This window comes from Dermacentor albipictus, chromosome 1 (assembly GCF_038994185.2).
Source record: "Dermacentor albipictus isolate Rhodes 1998 colony chromosome 1, USDA_Dalb.pri_finalv2, whole genome shotgun sequence".
Lineage (NCBI taxonomy): Eukaryota > Metazoa > Arthropoda > Arachnida > Ixodida > Ixodidae > Dermacentor > Dermacentor albipictus.
In genome coordinates this window covers 215,639,970-215,659,105 of record NC_091821.1, presented here as the reverse complement: position 1 = coordinate 215,659,105, position 19,136 = coordinate 215,639,970, and the positions used below count along the sequence as shown (strand labels likewise).

The 19,136-nt window shown below is 39.1% G+C and overlaps 1 protein-coding gene and 1 long non-coding RNA gene across 10 annotated transcripts in view; one reads left to right on the top strand and one right to left on the bottom strand.

Annotated features, from left to right (window-relative positions):
- LOC139054193 (ranBP-type and C3HC4-type zinc finger-containing protein 1-like) overlaps nt 1-19,136 on the bottom strand; it is a 114,541-nt gene that overhangs the window by 7,627 nt on the left and 87,778 nt on the right. For all 6 annotated transcript variants that reach the window (XM_070530868.1, XM_070530870.1, XM_070530871.1 and 3 more), the window contains 4 exons: nt 17,346-17,593; nt 10,502-10,707; nt 9,932-10,043; nt 5,860-6,138 (listed from right to left, as the gene is read on the bottom strand). In XM_070530868.1, coding sequence (XP_070386969.1) covers nt 5,860-6,138; nt 9,932-10,043; nt 10,502-10,707; nt 17,346-17,593 — 845 coding nt within the window. The remainder of the gene's footprint in view (nt 1-5,859; nt 6,139-9,931; nt 10,044-10,501; nt 10,708-17,345; nt 17,594-19,136) is intronic.
- The window catches only part of LOC139054197 (uncharacterized), a 246,171-nt gene that overhangs the window by 222,625 nt on the left and 4,410 nt on the right, over nt 1-19,136 (top strand). The window lies entirely within an intron of this gene.

The window sequence follows — 19,136 nt, the reverse complement described above, 5'->3', positions numbered from 1 at the left end:
GAAGCCACTGCTGACTTCTCGCTCAGCCAAATTGCATGCACTGGTGATGGATGCAAGTTCGGCAAGGTGAATGGATGGCTCATGTTGAATGGATTTTCTTTCTACATAGAGTCTATGGGAAACTAACCAAGCCCTTGCACATTGTTCTGCGTATCTGAAGACTTGACTTAACCACATTCATCATAACAGGAATTGAATTGAATCGAATTCTAGCGTTTTACGTGCCAAAGCCACGATTTGATTACGAGGCATGCCGTAGTGAGGGACTCCGGATTATTTTTGACCACTAGGGGATCTTTAACATGCCCCCAACGCATGGGACACAGGTCTTTTTGCGTTTTACCTCCATCGAAATGCAGCCGCAGGGGTTGTGGTTTGATCCCGTGACCTCCATGCTTAGCAGCGCAACACCATAGCCGCTAAGCCACTATGGTGGTTTCACCTTAACAGGAATCTACTGTATATATTAATGGCATTGCATCAAATACGGCCTCCTCAATACAACCCTTTGCAGAAAATTGTATGGCATATAAATACCTAGCTAACCATTCAGATGTAGACAAATACGCTACAGTCAGATCTGAATTTGCTATCCCATGGTGTAGAAAGCGGTAGATCGACAAACATATAGAGCACTAAACATGCCCAAGCATTAAACAATATCCGTACTGAGCATTTCATTAAATATTTGAATGCATACTGCACTAGAAATTACTCAGGCTTTTGAATAAGCATGAAGTAATTTCACCACACCTGTTCAGTTTTCAACAGAATAACTCAACTGAGCTAGCCCTATTGCAAACAAAGAAACTAAAAATAAAAAATATTGAAGAAAACTTGTAAACAGTGGGAATATTTCTGGTCCTAAGAAAGGCCTTCGATTCAGTCACACATGAAGTATTTTTCAGTAAGCAGACTTCTTACGGGATTAGAGGGTGAGGTTTAAACTTGATTAGAAGATATATGCCAAATCGTAAACAATATGTCACACTGCGTTCATCATCGTCCAAGATAATGTAAGCAACTACAGGTGTACCACGAGGCTTTATTTTAGGGCCGGTTTTGCTTTTGTTTTATATAAATGATATCACTAGCATCCCACTAATGGAAAAAATGCTTTTGTACACGGATGACACAAATGCTTTCTTTCTTGGTGCTGAATTAACTAACATAAAGGCAAATAGGTGGTTAAGAGAGTGGTTATGAGAATTGTCAAGGTGGCTAGATGTAAACGAGCTTAAACTCAATGTCAATAAAACAATGTTAGGCTCTCGCTTTTACCTTGTTCTCGTTTTTCTTAAAGTATGGTATGTCATTTTTAGGTCTCAAAGCACACAAGTAAATAATCTTTTTAGTATTCATTTCTGTTACGATAAAATAGAGCGCACAAAGAGTGTTTACTGAGTGTTCTTTTTTACGGAAATTAATCTTGGAATGAGCATGTTAGCCATTTAAACTTGGAAGCTGTCACACATAATAGGTGCTTTAGGAAGGATGAGAAATTACATACCAGTTAGGTTCTGGCCAAGCCTATATTTTTCTTTGATACAATCACAGATACTCTATTGTTTTCTCTTATGGGGCACAACTGCTAGTACTGCTAACATCAAAAGGCAAGAAACCTTGCAAAAAAGGTCTATCCATGCCCTTGAAAGTTTGCGAAACACGTACTCTACTAGGGATTTCAGTGACCGTTACAAATTGTTATTTGTAAGCAAACTACAAACATGCTCACTCACAACAAATATTTATATAGTTTAATATACATCCACAAAAATTTGAAAAAAACTCACTTCATGATAAACACAATTTTTCAGCTCAGAAATGCTATTGATTGCCAAAACTAAAGACAAAGTATGGAAGGCAGCGTCTTAGCTACTTGATCCCTGCTTTCTTAAATTGTAACAGAAATATTGAAACTGAATTTTAGAAAGCAATGTACCTGAGACATTTCAGAAAGCTGCTTTATAGAGATCTGTTATTGGACCAATCTTCCTCTTGATAATTTTTTTCCAGTGCTTAGGTATTACAATACTTGGCACTTTTCCTATATTTTTTTGGATGCCAGACTCTATTTTTCTTGTCTATTTAAGTTTATGCAGCCAGCCCCCACTAACTGATCACGCACACGGTTAGTGGGTGTTCTTTGCCTTATTGCTTATGTGATGTTGTTTAGTTATGTGAACTCTTCAAGAACTCCTTTTACCTCTTGGTAAATGCATTTTCTGTTTGTTGTTTATGTATATCTTGTCAGTATTTTGATAGAGTGCATGAAAATTAATATTCCTTACTATTTTTTACATATTGTGACATGATGGTATTATGTTACCGTTGTTGCTTCAGCGTAAAAAATATTGAGGACAGGGACCTAGCCAGTTGCAGACAAGCACCTTTATTTCCTGGTTTTCCTTGGTTTCTTTTCCTTTGTCGTATATTTATCCATGTTGCAAATGGGTATGAAGCTGATACTTTTAACGAAAACGGAAGGTGAAACAAAAATAAACTGTAACTGAAACTGATGTAAAACTTTGCTTCATTCCTAGTGCAACTCCAAATTTAAAGAAAAGTGCCATGATTGAATTGCATCAGTCACATAAATACGTTCTTTTCTGTTCCAATGTTGGCTGATCTGTTCGCACAGAAAACACAGTCACTAAGGCTTTAAGAAAACTGGGAATTAGCTGTCACCTACAGCCTGCTAATGAGAAATCGAGCCTCTTGCGTGCAAGTAACTAATCTGCTCTTCCACAAAATATTATTCTATTATATGGCATTCTCATCACACACAAATGTCACACCTTCTCGAACCAGTGCAGGACAAAGCAGTATGTTTTATACTGTCTTTATATAGCAACTGTTACGTCATTAAATGTTTCAGATGGGGATCTCACTAAAGCATGCCAACTCTGTTGTGAAGTGGTGTTGCTGCTGAATGAATGTTAAATGCTATTACTGTAGGAATATGGCCCCATAAGGCACTTCGCTTTTTGCCCTCCTCCTGAAGTGTATATCTATATTCATACACTTTTTGAAATCTTCACTTCATATTCAAAATATGAAAGCACATCTGCACTGAAAGAATCATAAGCTGACACCACTTGTCATGAACAGAAAGTATGCCAGGCTATCACATCTCAATAATCATGTTTCCATACACTCTAACATAGCAGTACTTCATTTGCACTTACTTATGGACATTATTACAGCTTGTCGTGTCACCTCAAGCTGACTGCTGTTGCAAAGTTAATTCCATCTTTTCACAGAGAAAAAGTATAAGAATTCACCTCCGGTTCTATCAATAGTTGATTGCAATTCGTTGCCACCAGTATTGCCAAACTAAGAAAGCAGATCTACTTCAAAAAGCCCTTAAGGACATTCTACAAACTGGCAGTCTTATGTAATTTGCAGGAGTGTGCAAATATTCAAAATTTCGAATACATATAGAATAGTTGCTGCTATTAACTTCGTAGATTCGATTTGAGAACTCATTATTCAAATTTGTTGAATATTCATTTTTTTCAAATTTGTAAGGGATCAAAACAATTACTGAAGTCTCGAGGGATAGAGAACGGCGGATGTAAAAACTGTTCCAAATAATTCTGCTAGAAGAAAAGCTGCGGTTGTTGCGCTGGGGTACAAATTCCTGAGCGAAGCAGAAGCATATAAAGTCTCCTCAATAATTTCCAGTCATTCAATAAAAACTGATCGCTTTGAGACAGCCTATTATACAAATTTGTTTCAATTTACTGTTTGTCCAGTCTCACAATGTTTGCATCCCTTTAAAACAACGTGTGGTCCTGTAGTATCACATTTCTCTCCTTCAGTGAACACAACATTGTATGTGCATCTGGTAACATGCTGTTCCCTGTTTCATTATTGTCATTGCTATGGTAACCGGGCACAGATAATTGAAATCAGTTATTTATAATTTACAAGTGCCTCAGTTGTCCATGTGTCTAAATGTTAAAGGTATTACCTGCATGCATCAGTGTATGCCTGATTATTTCTTTTCTTAACAAATGAACTTTGTGCAAACTTTATATTTCATTTTGTTTAAAAATGAGAAAATATTTTATACTCAGTTCAAAATTCAGTGGTCATTTTTCCAGAATATTTGTATTCAATTCAAGTAAGAAATTTTCCAATTCAAACATCCCTAGTAATTTGGTTTTGATAGCTACTTCTCTATTTACTTTTTTTGGGGGTATGCAGGATTTCTGATGCAATATGCTAATTATACTGCATAATTGTTGCATAATTCTGTTCATTTTTCTTTTCGTTGTCTTTGCTCATGTGTTGCTTCTGTTTAGCTTACTGTGCTTATTTTGTATTTTTTCCCTAATTGTATTAATGTCTACCTCTGTCAGCCAACGTCAATTGTTAGTACACATCACAATAGCTCCACAAAACTGTAATAATTAAGGTGTTGCTCATTTTGTACTACCCTTCTCCCATGCAGTCACCATCAGGACCTTCAGGGTACTAAAATAAATAGAGAGTGTGTCAACTGGACGGCCATAAAATAGAAAGACATCACTGCGTTGGATTTATCCATAAATAAAAAAATACTTTCTTAATGGCTAATAAAGCAACCATTACAATGAAGAACTGGAACATACACCTCAGAATGGCACACGATGACGATGAGCCCTATTTGATTGGTGTGTATTTTTATTGCGAACTGTCTTTATTACATACACTTGCACGTTACTACTCAGACAGGATGGATAGGATCAGCCAGTTAGGAGGAGCCTCACTAGACCTGTTCTTACTATTCATTCTGTTAACCGTGGTGCACGAACTCAAAAAAACATATAATGGTTCAAGTCTGATCATACAAGCCTATTCAAGTCCAGCTAACTCTCAAGATAGCACCTTCTTATTCTCCATCAAAAAGCATTTGCACAAATATTCAAAACTTTCTTTGCATAAAGTACCGTAAGTGACATTTCTATGAGCACACCTTTTTTATATATATATATATATATATATATATATATATATATATATATATATATATATATATATATATATATATATATATATATATATATATATATATGCAACTTCACTCTGCACTGAAGTTATGGAACAATAAATTTTGCAGGACACTAAACGTGTGCACTACTGGAATAAATAGTACTACACATTGTTTGTGAAACTAATTATTCTTTCCAGATATAGCCTAGTTAAAATTAGTTCACTCACTCTATACCACAATGAATTTAACTTCCCTGCCCCTTAATAATTTTTTCCTTACATCAATGAAAGCAAAAGAAATTGGGCCCATCATGCAGATATGCTAACGGAGGAATGGCGTATGCCATTCATATATGAGCGATTCCTCAGTAGGGAAGTGAACAAAGATAAGCATTGGCCTTACTTATTCACACTTTCAAAAACAACTAACTGTCAGCTGGCCAACCAATCAAAGCCCAGTTTCAAGTTTCACTAACTCATTTTATCCTCTAACTTTGAATAAAGCGAAACTTATACTCATGTATAGGTGTGCTCAAATTTTGGTCAATCTACCATGTACTATATACATGGTATCAAACTATATGCTGTTCCACAATAATGTGGCACTTGAAAGTGGAAGCTACAGCTGGCATCAGTGAATCATGAATGCTACCATGTGATGGTATGCATCCTTGCATTATCTTTTCCACCACGTTAGAGCACCATTTCCTCAGTCTCAAGCAGAGTGTTGAACATTGTCTAAGTGCCACAGCACCTCTCGCAGCTTCCACTCTAGATTGTTAACCAAAATACAAGTGTTGTGGAAGCCATGTACACAGTCTCACAAAGAACACGAAGGAAGTCTATGTTTACGTCCAAGGCATCGTAGAGAGCACTCACATCTAAATATTCCTTAGTCTGCTTTGCCTCCTGACCATCGGGGGCATTAAAATCTAGCTCATCCTGGTACTGGAGACAGTTCTTGCCCTCGTGAATGGCCCGGCAAGTGAGGCAGTTTGAGTGGCTGCACACAGGGCACAAGAAGGTATTGACATTGTCCTCCAGCATGCACCAGCCAGGGCAGTCTGCAGTCTTGCAGTGGAAGCTGTTAGGTGCCTGGCTCTCTGCAGTCTTCACACTACGTGACAAGTGGTGCTCATACACCTCAGGGCTCACCAGCTGTAAAAGCAAATTTTAGGGCTGCATTTGACCTGTACTTACATAAAAGACATGTACACAGGGTGCAAAATAGGGAGAAAGCACATTCATCCACTGAGAGGCCTAGTCTGCCTCCAATGCAACAAGCCAAATGTGTTGGCTTTCTGTACAACTAGTTACACAGAATGGACTATAATGCATTATAAGCAGTGCACAAATGGACAAGGAGAACTTAGGTAGGACACGGAAAGGTTTATTTTTCTGAAAAAACAAAAAAAGCTAATTAGAAAGACAACAGTCCTGGAAGAAATCAAAAAGATTCCTCAAGATCATGTGAGCAACAAAATCATACGGCAACAATAATAACTATTTCTTTGCTTGACAACATTACCAAAGCCTGGCTAATGCACATGCCCTCATAATTTTTTTTTTACATTAGGAAATGCTTCAGCTATTTTACACATGCACTGATTGCAATGCCTGATAATCACCAATGTGTTGTGAGAAGATAGCACAACCACACTGGCGACAATGGCTCAACATATGAACACCTAGTACATATTTTAAGAAAGAGTTAGCACATTTTCTTAACCAAGCATTAATGCTTCTCTGCCCAATATGTACTCTGCCACAGGCTAAATGTGAGTTGTACACAACCCTTGATTCACAGTCAGTGTACCTATTCAACTATGAAGGCCACAAAGATGGCACAAGCATCAAATTTTCACCTGATATGATCAGTTTTCCCATTCTGGCAGCCAGTGCAAGGGAACAGTTACTAACAGCCATTAAAAAGTGTACTTTTATATAGCCACCCTAAACTTTAATGTTTTAGAAAAACTAGGGTGTCAAATTGGAAATATTTTAGGTCCGTTCTTTTTTTGGTTAAGGTTCCAAGTAAACTGATTCACAGCTCCAGAGCAAAAAACACAGTTTACAACAGTTCAAAGCAGTTCATAACTGTATGCTTATACAAAGTTATGGCTAACAAATCAAATGCAACTTAGTATCACTAGCTTTGCATGCAACAAAGACAAATGGTGGTTAGCACATGTGGTATGTGGTAAACGTTTGATGATGAAATACACTATTCTTCAGCAGGCACTTGGAGCCATAAATGATTATTCATAGTGCATAATACACAGACTAGTAATTATATGTCATTGAGCATGTACAAGGAAAACCTGTAAACTCTATCTTATTAAGGAAAAGTCTTGCTTTAAGCTAACCTGTGTAGCTGACAAAAAATGAGCAAAAGGTGATAATTGTTATGGTTCAGGCTGGCACATGCCTTTGTTTCTATCCATTACTGCAGGGCACTGTTCCTCTCAAAATTCATTTGCTAGCCACACTGGCAAGCATATAATGGCAGTGCAGCTACCAGTTGCTGCAGTTGCTAGCACAGCTGCATGTTACCTATGCTGCAAGGTAAGAACAAAAAAAAAATCTTTTTGACATAGCTGGGGCACATGGAAATGGCATGCGGAAGCACTACAAGTGTCAGCCCTGCTTTTAAGGAGTTCATGGTAAAGTGACCTCTGGTGCAAATTGTGCACTATGATTTCATTGTCCCAGCACAAGTATGCTACAAAGTAGTGCCACGGACCCATTGTTAAGTTATCGATAATAGGGTTAATAGCTGGGCAAGTTGGTACAGATACATTGATACAAACTGCGCAACAAGAGAAGGCACGAGGCAGGAATGGTAACAGATGAGTGCAGACTTACAACTGAGTCTATTGGCAAAACAAGAAATTTTATATATAGTGCACATCCAGATTGTCCTGTTACCATATCACAGTTACAGATAAAGAGACAATTAAGTGTACATAAACAAGAGTATGATTCAACTGATTCAACAGCGTGATTCAACTGAAGCATAAATAAGCGCATTCCCTGTCTATCAGATTAATTGAAGGGTGGCTAACGCACCCCTCTCCCTTCCTCCTGATATGTAATGCTTTGTTTTGCAGTTTATATCAATGAATAAGTTATCAATGTTAGAAAAAAGTTGCAGTTTTGCCCGAAAGGAGAAGCATTGATTACGAGAGCCAATTAGTGGACAGCAATATGTAGTAGATTTAGTAGTGTCATCGGCCGTATAAACTTGTAAACATAGGCATACTAAATAAATTAATAAGCATTGTGTCATGCACACACAAGCAAATATGAACACATCGCACTCGATGACCACGGAAACTCGCTGTCAGAATGCTGAAGTGAGGAAGAGCAGCAGCAGCAGCAGCAAGCGAATTGACCTTCGTGCTGCGTCTCACATCAAAGTGAACTAAGCCGTGGAAAGACAGTACGTCCTCGGTGCAGATGGCTTGCAACATACAGTGGCCCGGCGGGGGCACACATGGCTGCCCGGGCTGCCCAAAGTAGAATGTGTCCCCCCTCCCTACCCTACCCCCAGAGCCTTGTGGTCGACGGAAGACAGTACACTTCCTCCCAGCTTTCCTTGCTTGCATGCGCGAGATTGAGCCACAGTCGCCAGCTCACTATCCAACACTTTCATTCACACATACAGCATACGGCGTGCGGCAACAATTTTATCGGCCTTGGCTTTTATACAGAACCTCGCGGCGACACCAAAGGTGACGGAAGAAATGCGCTTGGAGTTTCCATATAATTGCTATCACAATAACACTGACTGGCTATCTAGAAAGTTCACTCTCCTGTAGGTGAATATGTGGGTATCCAACATCAGTCTAAGGATATATTGCATAAATTAAGGAAAAGTTTGTTGCCAATAAGGGTGTTTCTACAATGTGCTGTAATAAACACACACATATGTACATGAGCATGCACACACACAACACAAAAGAAGTATTCAGTGGTCACTCTGTGTGACAGCCACTACCACAGAATCTTTGTTGCCAGCAAGATCGTGATGCTTTGATGTTAAAATGCATTTAAAGTCAGACAGCAGTGAAAAAAACCTTGTAATTTCCTGTTTCAATTCTACTTCACACTTATTGTGTTTATTTTGCAGCTTTCAGTTTCTGGCTCAGTTTGAGTTCAACTTTGATAAAGACAAGCATGTGCTCAGCAATTATCTTGCCCCTGCAATCCAGAAAGTCACCAAAAACATAACATTCAAGAGCATTTCCATGAGCTCTGATAAGCAGCCACAATAAATAACTCATAGGATTGTATCCTTATTGTACTTCTGATTATGCCAACGGTCTTAATAGAACTGTTACCAAGAATACAGAAACAAACCAATAAGAGGGAGAACTGCCCATTTGGAGTTTCCAAATAGTATCATGCTTGTTCTTGGTAAAGCTGTGCAGTAGACATATCACCATGTGTTTTGTAGCTATTACAACTTTATTAAACACTAAAGGCTGTTCATTGGATAAAAATTACCTTCGCAGAGAATTCATTGTTGGTAAACAGAGATGAACAGTGGTATCTACCATCTTGCACAATTCTACAGATGCAAATGAGGCTGATATGCAACGTTTCACTATATATCAAACAGAAATTCAAAGGCAGCAAAAGTTCAATAAGAAAGTACTGCAAGACCTTTGGATATTTCGAATAGAAATATTAGGCATCTGCAATATATACATCCCCCCCCCCTCCCCCCAATTTGATATACCACCAAACTTCCCTGAAATGTGCTCCTATCAAGCATAACTTTCCAATATGCCAAGACTGTCTAAGATAATGAAAACAATGCTGGACAGCTTACTCAGCACTACTGGGAATGGTATTAAATGAAACAATATTCAGTAAGCAATGATGATGCAACTATAAGAAGGCTTGCTCCCAACCACAAAGCTTAATAAACCAATGCAGTACTCACCGCCCTAATTTCCCGTTCTTGTAGATGGCTGCTGCATGAATATTCATTGTTCCTGAAGGGGCACTTTACTATAGCCTCTTCAGCATAGCGAACAGAATTTGACAAGCAATCTCTGACAAGAAAAAGGGAGTAAAAAAAAAAAGAACACCAGATTAATAAATACCATTATTGCAAAAAAATATCACAAGTTTAGACATTAACAACTATCAAATGCAATGAAAAGGAATTAATTTTAATGCCAGGGTGTTTTTTTCACAATTCCTGGACTCAGGATTAAATTAAATTAAATTCTGGGTTTTCACGTGCCAAAACTATGATCTGATTATGAGGCATGCCATGGTGGGGGACTCTAGATTAATTTTTGCCTCCTGGGTATTTTTTAACATGCACCCTGTGCATTTTTACATTTCGCCCCCAATAAAATGCAGCCGCCACGAGCGGGATCAAATCTCAAGATTAGCCGCACAACACCATAGCCATGGACCGTGGCAGGTCCTGGCCCATGAAATATGCTTAATTAATTACTGTTTCTTTCTGGATGTTTACTATGACTTCTGGAATGAACCATACCTGCAAAACATGTGTAAGCAATCCCTCAACAAGACCCCTTGGCCAGGTTCTATGCCTAGAAAGCAAACTGAGCACTCAAATGCTTCCATGCTTGGCACCAGGTCTTGTTCATCAAGTTCAACAAGTCGCATGTAGTCTTGAGGCAATAAAGTTTGCAGTGGAGGCACTTGTTCTGGTTCCGCACCGTGGCTTCCATCCTCCCTTAACTAAAAAAAGAAGCCCGTTTATTAGAAGAGTGTTGCATCATAGTGATCACCGATCTCTCTCTCATTTTGTATTATTATATTCATATGAAAATTAAAACAACATACAGGAAAATGAAGTCAAATTGATCAACATTGGAAAACCAGGGAAGACAGCCTGGAGCCCCAGGCTGGAGCCAGGCTACAAGCTTCAAACAGTTTGCCACTGACATGAGCTTAAGGGACAATAAATGCAAATACTGAATCAACCTAGAGTGTTAGATTACACTTTAAGAAACATAGCAAAATTTACTCTATTACAAGAGAAGATTAGTTGCAGAGAAAATTGCAAGTGAAGGGGCTGCACAATTCTTCATGAATTAAAAACAACTGCGGCAAACAGCGCTTGCGAAGTTTTACAGTGACCTCAGAGGTAACAATTTGTTGAACTCTACTGCCTGCTTTGTGTTAAAGGTCTGCACAGAGAGGGTGTCGCACACACACAGGACCAGCAGAGTGGTGCACAGCGACAGCATCAGTGAGTTTTCCTGTGCGAAAAGCCAGAAAATTGGCCAAACTGCTGAAGTTTTTAATGAGAAGTTATCGACTACAATTTACCAATTGTAAACAGGACGTCTTATATCATGAAAGCTGGTACCGCTTTTTCATCGTAGTGGCACAAATACTGCCCTATGTTTATGCGATTTTCTCACTTCCGAATTCCCTGTTCTTGGTAAAAGGAACACACTGTACACCTTGGTGCACTAATTTATTCCTTTAGCTTGACTTAACAATTGCCTTTAACGTCTTTCCATAACTCTAGCCAAGCGAAAGCTTTGAAAAAGTATTTGACAAAGAGAAATGGAGGAAAGAAAAGGAAATAAAGAAAATGAGAGAGAATAAACATGTCAGCAAGTTGAAGAGTGCAAGGTGACAAGTGTGTGAGCACATGTATGCAGCAGCATTCTATAAAGAGTCATATTACCCAGTCAACAAACGAATATGCTGGTAAAGCCAACATTCTTAGATTACTCTCAGTTTGCAAGCTGACTCTTTCATTTCCAAAGATGACATGGTGCTGCTATCAATGCCAGCCCAAAGAGCAAACTGGGTCGCCAACACTCGAGCACTACCGTGCACTGAGAATGGGGATGCAATATGCAAATATACCAGCATTTCTATTTTATAAAATGCAATAAGGGCTGTTGTGTCAGGGCTAAAAATCTGGGCCTTAGCAAAACCTTTGAGACAAGAACAGCTGACAATTTATCAAAAAATGACAATTTATCACTCATTTTGCACTCCGGTTTATCAATGTGTAGCATATTTGTGATGCTTGACCAACTGAATGTGTTTGACTGAATCACAGTGATAAAATTCCCAATGAACTGCATATGCAGGACAGTAATGTTTAATTTAACTATAATTACTTGTGTGTCAAGATTCAGCATTCGCTTCACTACTAAGTGGCTTGCACGGATCATGACAAAATAAAAAACAAGGACAGAGCTTGCGTCTTGCAATAATGGCATTTATTACAAAGCACTAATGAGCAAAAAAAAAAATATTCTATGCAGTTATGTAATTTTGCTACTGTTAAAGTAAAACAAATGCAAAATGCAAGAAAAGTTAAAAGTGTATACAAGAGCTTGAATGTTGCCTATCAAGATGAGGCAGACTGGCACTATGCAATTTCAGACTGGCAGCATAGTAGGTAGCTGAAAAAAAATGGCTGTACTCAACCGCAGGTCACTCCAAACTGCAACAGTTTCGATCATAAAGTGATGTGGCATGTCCACCCCTACTCATGAAGCTGGCATAGTAAAGAAGCCCTTCTCATGGAATCACACAGCAAGAGCAACAACAACTTGTGTGAAACTACCATGAATGCATCAACTCGGAAGTGACATACTCAGCAGCTTTCAAGGTGAAGCTAACCTAGCAATGTTGGGTCATGCAGCTCTCTGTCATAATCTACAAGGATAATAAAAAATGCACACTCATCTTCCCTACGGCTTACGCTGGCACAGTCTTACGCATGTCAAGTTCTCAGTATATATAACTGTTCTCAAATTCAACATATCCAGGTTCAACTGTAATATATTCCCATCATCCACAATTTAAGAGTAGAAGAAAAAATATTTTATTGGCAAAGATAAGCGAAAGTGGTTCAGCATGAAATACACAGAAATAGATAAGTACAGACTGCTGGGTGTGTTGGTAATGCACAATAAATAAAAAAAATAAATTATGGGGTTTTTCGTGCCAAAACCACTTTCTGATTATGAGGCACGCCATAGTGAGAGACTCCAGAAATTTCGACTACCTGGGGTTCTTTAACGTGCACCTAAATCTAAGTACACGGGTGTTTTTGCATTTCACCCCCATCGAAATGCAGCCGCCATGGCCAGGATTCGATCCCACTACCTCGTGCTCAGCAGCCTTAACACCATAGCCACTGAGCAACCACGGTGGGTAATAATAAATAAAGGAGCCTTAAAGATGAAAGACAAGAACAAGAAGGTGACAACAAAGTGCTTATGTTATCACTTTCTTGTTCTTGTCTTTCGTCTTTAGCGTTCCTTTATTTATCACACAGAGATAAGCTGTGAACAGTGATAACGCATTGCTAAGCATCACAGGACAGTGTATAATGCTTTCACAGTGCCATAAAACACTACTAAGTACCGCAATTAAGCAATGAACATTCCTTGAAAGTGTGTGTCTGAGCTGCGGCACGCCAGTCAAGAGGTAGTAGCGCTCTAAAAATGGGCAATCACCATGGTGGATGCAGCTAGGCATGTTATGTCATGCCTTCTGTGCTACCCTGCACCATGTTTTCTCTAAGTGTGTGTAAAGGGCATAAAGTGTCTATGCTGCATGCTTCATGACACATGCATAGGGTGTGAAAGTGTCAGTGGGAGAGAATGAAGTAGTTCATCCAAAGATTCGTTCATGTACAACAATGAAATGCAGGAACTACAGGGACAGAAGCGTTGTAGAGCAGAAGCGGGGCACAAAAAACCCTTCACCAACAGCACTATTGTTTGAATAATGATGCCTAAAAAAATGTCAGTGCTGAGGACAGGAAACCCAGAAATAATCACAAATACGTTTGGATAGTTCTGCCACAGCTCCATGGTGCCCACACAATTCACAGACCAATACATCATCATAACAGTGGCCCATTACCAACACTGCACTAATAAATTTGAACAGCCCACTGCAAATTAAGCATTGTATTGTTCATTGTATAGCACTCAACACTGCAAAGGGCCCCATCAGCTTCGCCAATATGAGTCATTCAGGTGTAGTGCGAAGACAGGTTTAGTTTTTATTGCAGTTGTTGCACAAAATACAAAATAGTGATGCGTGTATTGTTACTGTTCTCTCTCCTTGAAGTTGTACAGCCTGCTTAAATTGTTTTGATTTCAAACATATTTTTATAGAAGTGCCGGCGAGTAAACTATTGCCTTTGTCACTAGTTCATAAGGAAAGGCAGACACAACTCACAGAAGTTAAATGATCAATTTGCTAATAAACAAGATTTCACTAATAAATTAAGTTTTACTCAAGAATAAAAGGTATTTGATTTTAGCACAGATCCGAAGCCCATCAACCTTTGAAGTCACTTCATTTTGCAAAAACCATTTAATGAGAATCTGCTCTAAGATAGGCCCTGTTAAGGGGCCCATAAAGAGGCTCCAACTTCATGCAGTCAACAAGTGATGGTAAGTTTACATGAGACACAGAATTTGAAGGAATTAAATCCTCAGTGCTCCTGTGTATGTACCGTCTCATTCAGTATGGGATGCAACAAAGTGCCAGAGGTCAAAACGGCCCCAAGACTGCATGGTGCCACCGACATACAGAAAAGTGGTTAGTAAATGCCAGTAATTCAAACTGTGTTTAGTTCTCCCATTTTGCGTATGTCAGCACTGTTGTGCAATTTTGGGGCCCTTTTGACTACAGGCACTGAGTTGCAGCTCATATTGAATGCGACATACATTCCTTGCTACATTTTATCAGCCCCCATCTCTACATTTTGCCCTCACTTTTTGTGCACTACCTACACCAAATCACGCGGTACCAACTCCCCCAAACCACTGTGCTTATTCTAGCCTACACAAATCCTTAACCTCAGTAAATATTTTAAGGATTAAGAAGTGCCCCATGCCATGAAGATTTTTTTTTTTCACTTTTGCTGCACAAAAAGCCAACATTCCAAAACATGGCACTCCCATGTACCACACCAGATGAAGCTTCTTGAAACCAATGGCATCCACTATAATATGTCAAAGAAAAAAACAGTTACACATAATAATAATAATATTTGGGGTTTTACGTGCCAAAACCACTTTCTGATTATGAGGCACGCCGTAGTGGAGGACTCCGGAAATTTTGACCACCTGGGGTTCTTTAACGTGCACCTAAATCTAAGCACACGGGTGTTTTCGCATTTCGCCCCCATCAAAATGCGGCCGCCGTGGCCGGGATTCGATCCCGCGACCTCGTGCTCAGCAGCCCAACACCATAGCCATTGAGCAACCACGGCGGGTAAAACAGTTACACAGGCAGCTCGTAACAGCAATGGTCTGTGCTGTCAGTGAAGTGAAAACATAGCCAGGAAATTTAAACTGTCCAGCCGTCTAGGTCACTTTTAAATTGTCCTACAAATCAACCATCTGTGTGCTCTGAATGCGCAAAGCTCATCCCGATGCTTAATCTCAATCTAGTTAGCATGTAGGCTAACCACATTTATTTAATTGACTGGGTGATAAACCGAAACCAGCTCAAGTACCCCCGATAGGGTGTAGCATGCTGCTGGACCTACATCACACCTTAAACAAGGTGTACATGTGACATGCTATGTGGTGAAGTGACGAACAATTACATAAGATAAATAATTTAAAATGAAATCGCCCTATTATAGTAGCTCAGATATGCAGTACAAACACATTCTCCAAGCTTATTCCCATAATGTACTGAACACACTAAATTTTTGCTGTCTAGATATAACACCCACTTGGCAGATAGTCAGGTGTAAATTACTTTCTTCAATATTTTTTTCTCCGTAGCTTGCTGTTTATGTGCTTGTGTTTTATGCCTTTTCCTTCCTTTTTCTTCTAAGATGAATGATGGTCCTTTATTCTGAGTGTTCCCCAAATATGCCTTCCCCCTTTTGCCATTCCCCTTACAGTATTACCTGTCATAATGCACAATGCGTTGGCGGGCTAGTTGGTGTGGATCCATAAATACTTCGTTTAGCGCTATACAACGGACACAAGAAAGGCCACAGGACAATGCGCTTTATTGTATTGCGCTAAACGAAGTATTTATGGATCTGTCATAATGCATTCAAGTTCTCTGTGAGCAACAAAATGCTCCATGTGGCAGTGCCATGTGTCCCTCAAAAATTTGCAACAGCCTTTGTCTTCAATGGTCAGTGAGACTGTCCATATGACAAGAGTATAACAAAGACCTTTGGGAAAAAAACTGCCACATCATCTGGCTGCATCAGCTGGTCTAAAGCATGAAATAGCATTCAACTAAGCCACAAAGTGTCATGGGCACTGTGAAGCCGCCACCTCACTGATGACAAGGCACATACATAATGTATAAGCTTGTGGCACAAATGAACAAGGTGCATCAATGCTGGCTTGCAAACTGACTCAGCACAGATAAATAATTTCCTAAGCAGATCTTGAAGCTTTCAAGCTCAGAAAAGTGCACACTGAGCATACAGCAAATTTGCAATCATTTTAATGTTATGCTAAGGAGATAATTAGTAAGCTAGTTCATTACTGTTTCTGCCATGAATTACATATTTTTTTTTCTTTTCAGGATTCACATATGATTTCATTTAATATCTATTGTTGGGTTTTGTATTAACACAAATACGTTTGCATCCACGTACTGTTCCCTGTGTTTATTACTTTTGGCACACAATTATGATGTTTTTTAATTTATTTTTTGCACATGTTGTTGCTCTATACTGCTACATAAATTAGCAGACGTTTATTTAGTGTATAATTGTACAATTTTAGCACACCATTAGAATCTCAAATGCTTACTTGTACTTAGCCGTTGCTGTAAATTGTACTATACATTTGAAGAATCGAATGACCATGGACATTGCTACCATGAATTTTCACAGAAACCAACGCTGTTGTAACGCGCGAAATTGTGCATATGTGTGTGATCTGCTGTTGAACCTGTCGTTCGTGGGGGCTGAGACCTTTGTCAGGCTTTATGCCTTTAGTCTCAGTCTATCCTTGTTTGAATGAGCGAGGAATAAAATTCAATTCAATTCAATTACCATTGTTGTTGAAGCAGTGCACTTCTAGAAACACAGAAAAAGAATGAAATACACAAATACAAGCACTTATGTTATAATGACCTTAAATTGCTCTCTTCTAGATGCAATGTCAATGATTGCACAAAAATGGTCAGTCGACACCTCTAAAAGTGATCTTTTCAATAGGAGAACTTACCATATTTGAATTACAGCAATGCAATTAATTATTAGTCGTATGTTTACCAGTTTTTCATAAGTCTCTCATAGACTTGAATAAACAAAAAAATATATACTCATAGTGGCATAACTCAGCAAATCGCTCAAGTGCGTTAAATATAAAAATTAAATGTGAGAACAAAATTACCTGACTGAGTGGAAAGTCAACTTCAGCATGACTGTTATTGGCCTCAAGTTGGTCATGTGCTAGGTCATGTACTTCACTGGGTTCAGTGTTATAACCAAGTGCAGCTTCAACATTATGGTCAGGACCCACACTTGGGCGACTAGCATCCATATCAGTATGATCAGTGGCATCAACAACCATTGCAACACCACACATTGCACAGGTGTCTGGCTCAGTATTATTTATGCCACACAGCTGACAGGTCCACCCTAAAAGATAACAAAATATTATGTTAAAGAAAACAATCCAAAGCTGTTCACTGATTCAATACGTGAGACATCTAATAAAGGCCTTGGAGCACTTTTTGGAGCAGCGATATTTCCATTCTGGAGCTCTTACAAGCAGAAATGTTTATACTTGAGCAACTCAGCAGCAGGAAAATGCATACTCTGGCACAGCTAAAACAAAAGGTCTTAGTACAAGCAAGAAACAAAAGTGCCAAAAGAACAGCGCCTAAGAATAACAAAAGCCACACAGGCATGGAGGTCACATTATTCAAGATACTAACACATGAGGCACTGTGTAATAGGTTCATTAGGTTTTTGGATTTAAAGCAGAGTCTTGTAAATGACTAAATTTCATGTATTTATTTCTTAAGGACCCAATACCATTACATAAGGAGGTGACATAGACACATGTAAGCATCAGGTAATTGACATAAATGTACGGCTACAACAGTTATGAAAGGAAAAAATTGTCATCCACCTGACTGTAGCAGGAAGCTGCAGAGAAAACCCATACAGGTTTCTCAGAAACAAAGCTTCACAGCTGAATAAAAATTTGTCCTAGTCTAGGGAATGAATATGGGACCGTCGCCTTACTGGGGTGGTCACTCTACCACCTAAGCTAACCAGGAGGCTAGCAGATCGCAGGACAAGAACACTGAATATGGCAAAGTAGTTCTGTGAAAGCCCAGAAGGTGGAGGAAGGTTACTGAAAGGGAGAACTGTCATTCACTCGACAGTAGTGCAAAGCTATGAAGGAAGCCCATACGGGTTTCTCAGAAAGAAAGCTTTGCAGTTGAATAAAAAGTTCTGATCCAGGGGATTGAACCCAGGACCAATGCCTTTCCAGATGCCCTGAACCAGGATGAATTTTAATTCAGCTGCAAAGCTTTTTTTTCTGGTGAGCCCTGTCACAGTAAACCATAACGTCCATTCAGCATTACAATAATATTTCTCGTTTTTACAAAAGCAACATGCTATCTAGCACACTCATGAAGACCTAAACAGGACTAATAGGCGAGGCAACCTCAAGTTTATGCCTGAGACACCAATGCCAATTCCTCCCCTAGCAGTCAAATTTGAATGGCAAAGGTCGCATCCCGTTCCATTGGAGTGACCATGCCCCTGTTCGCGCTGAAGCACGTGCAACTGATGGCTGCATTTCCACGATGACACATGTGGTCTTGTCATACCGCTATTGTGCACTGTTTATCATTAAACACTTTGTTTAATCTATTTTCATAAGCCTTTGCATATGAAGTCTTTGCACTAATAATTGCATGTAGCTGGTAGCCAAAAGAAAGACAATTTATCATTCTTTTAAATACGCCTTTCACCTAATAAGTGATTCTAAGCGTTCTTGAACTACGCAAGATGGGTAGCATGAGCTGCTTGACATTTCCTTTTCCTTAAATGCGCAAAGTTGTAATTGCACAACATAAATTTTTGTGATGTCATTTCCTTCTTAAAATGGTTGGGCATGTTGAGACATGCGACTAATGCATACAAAGTCATTGAAATGGGCTGC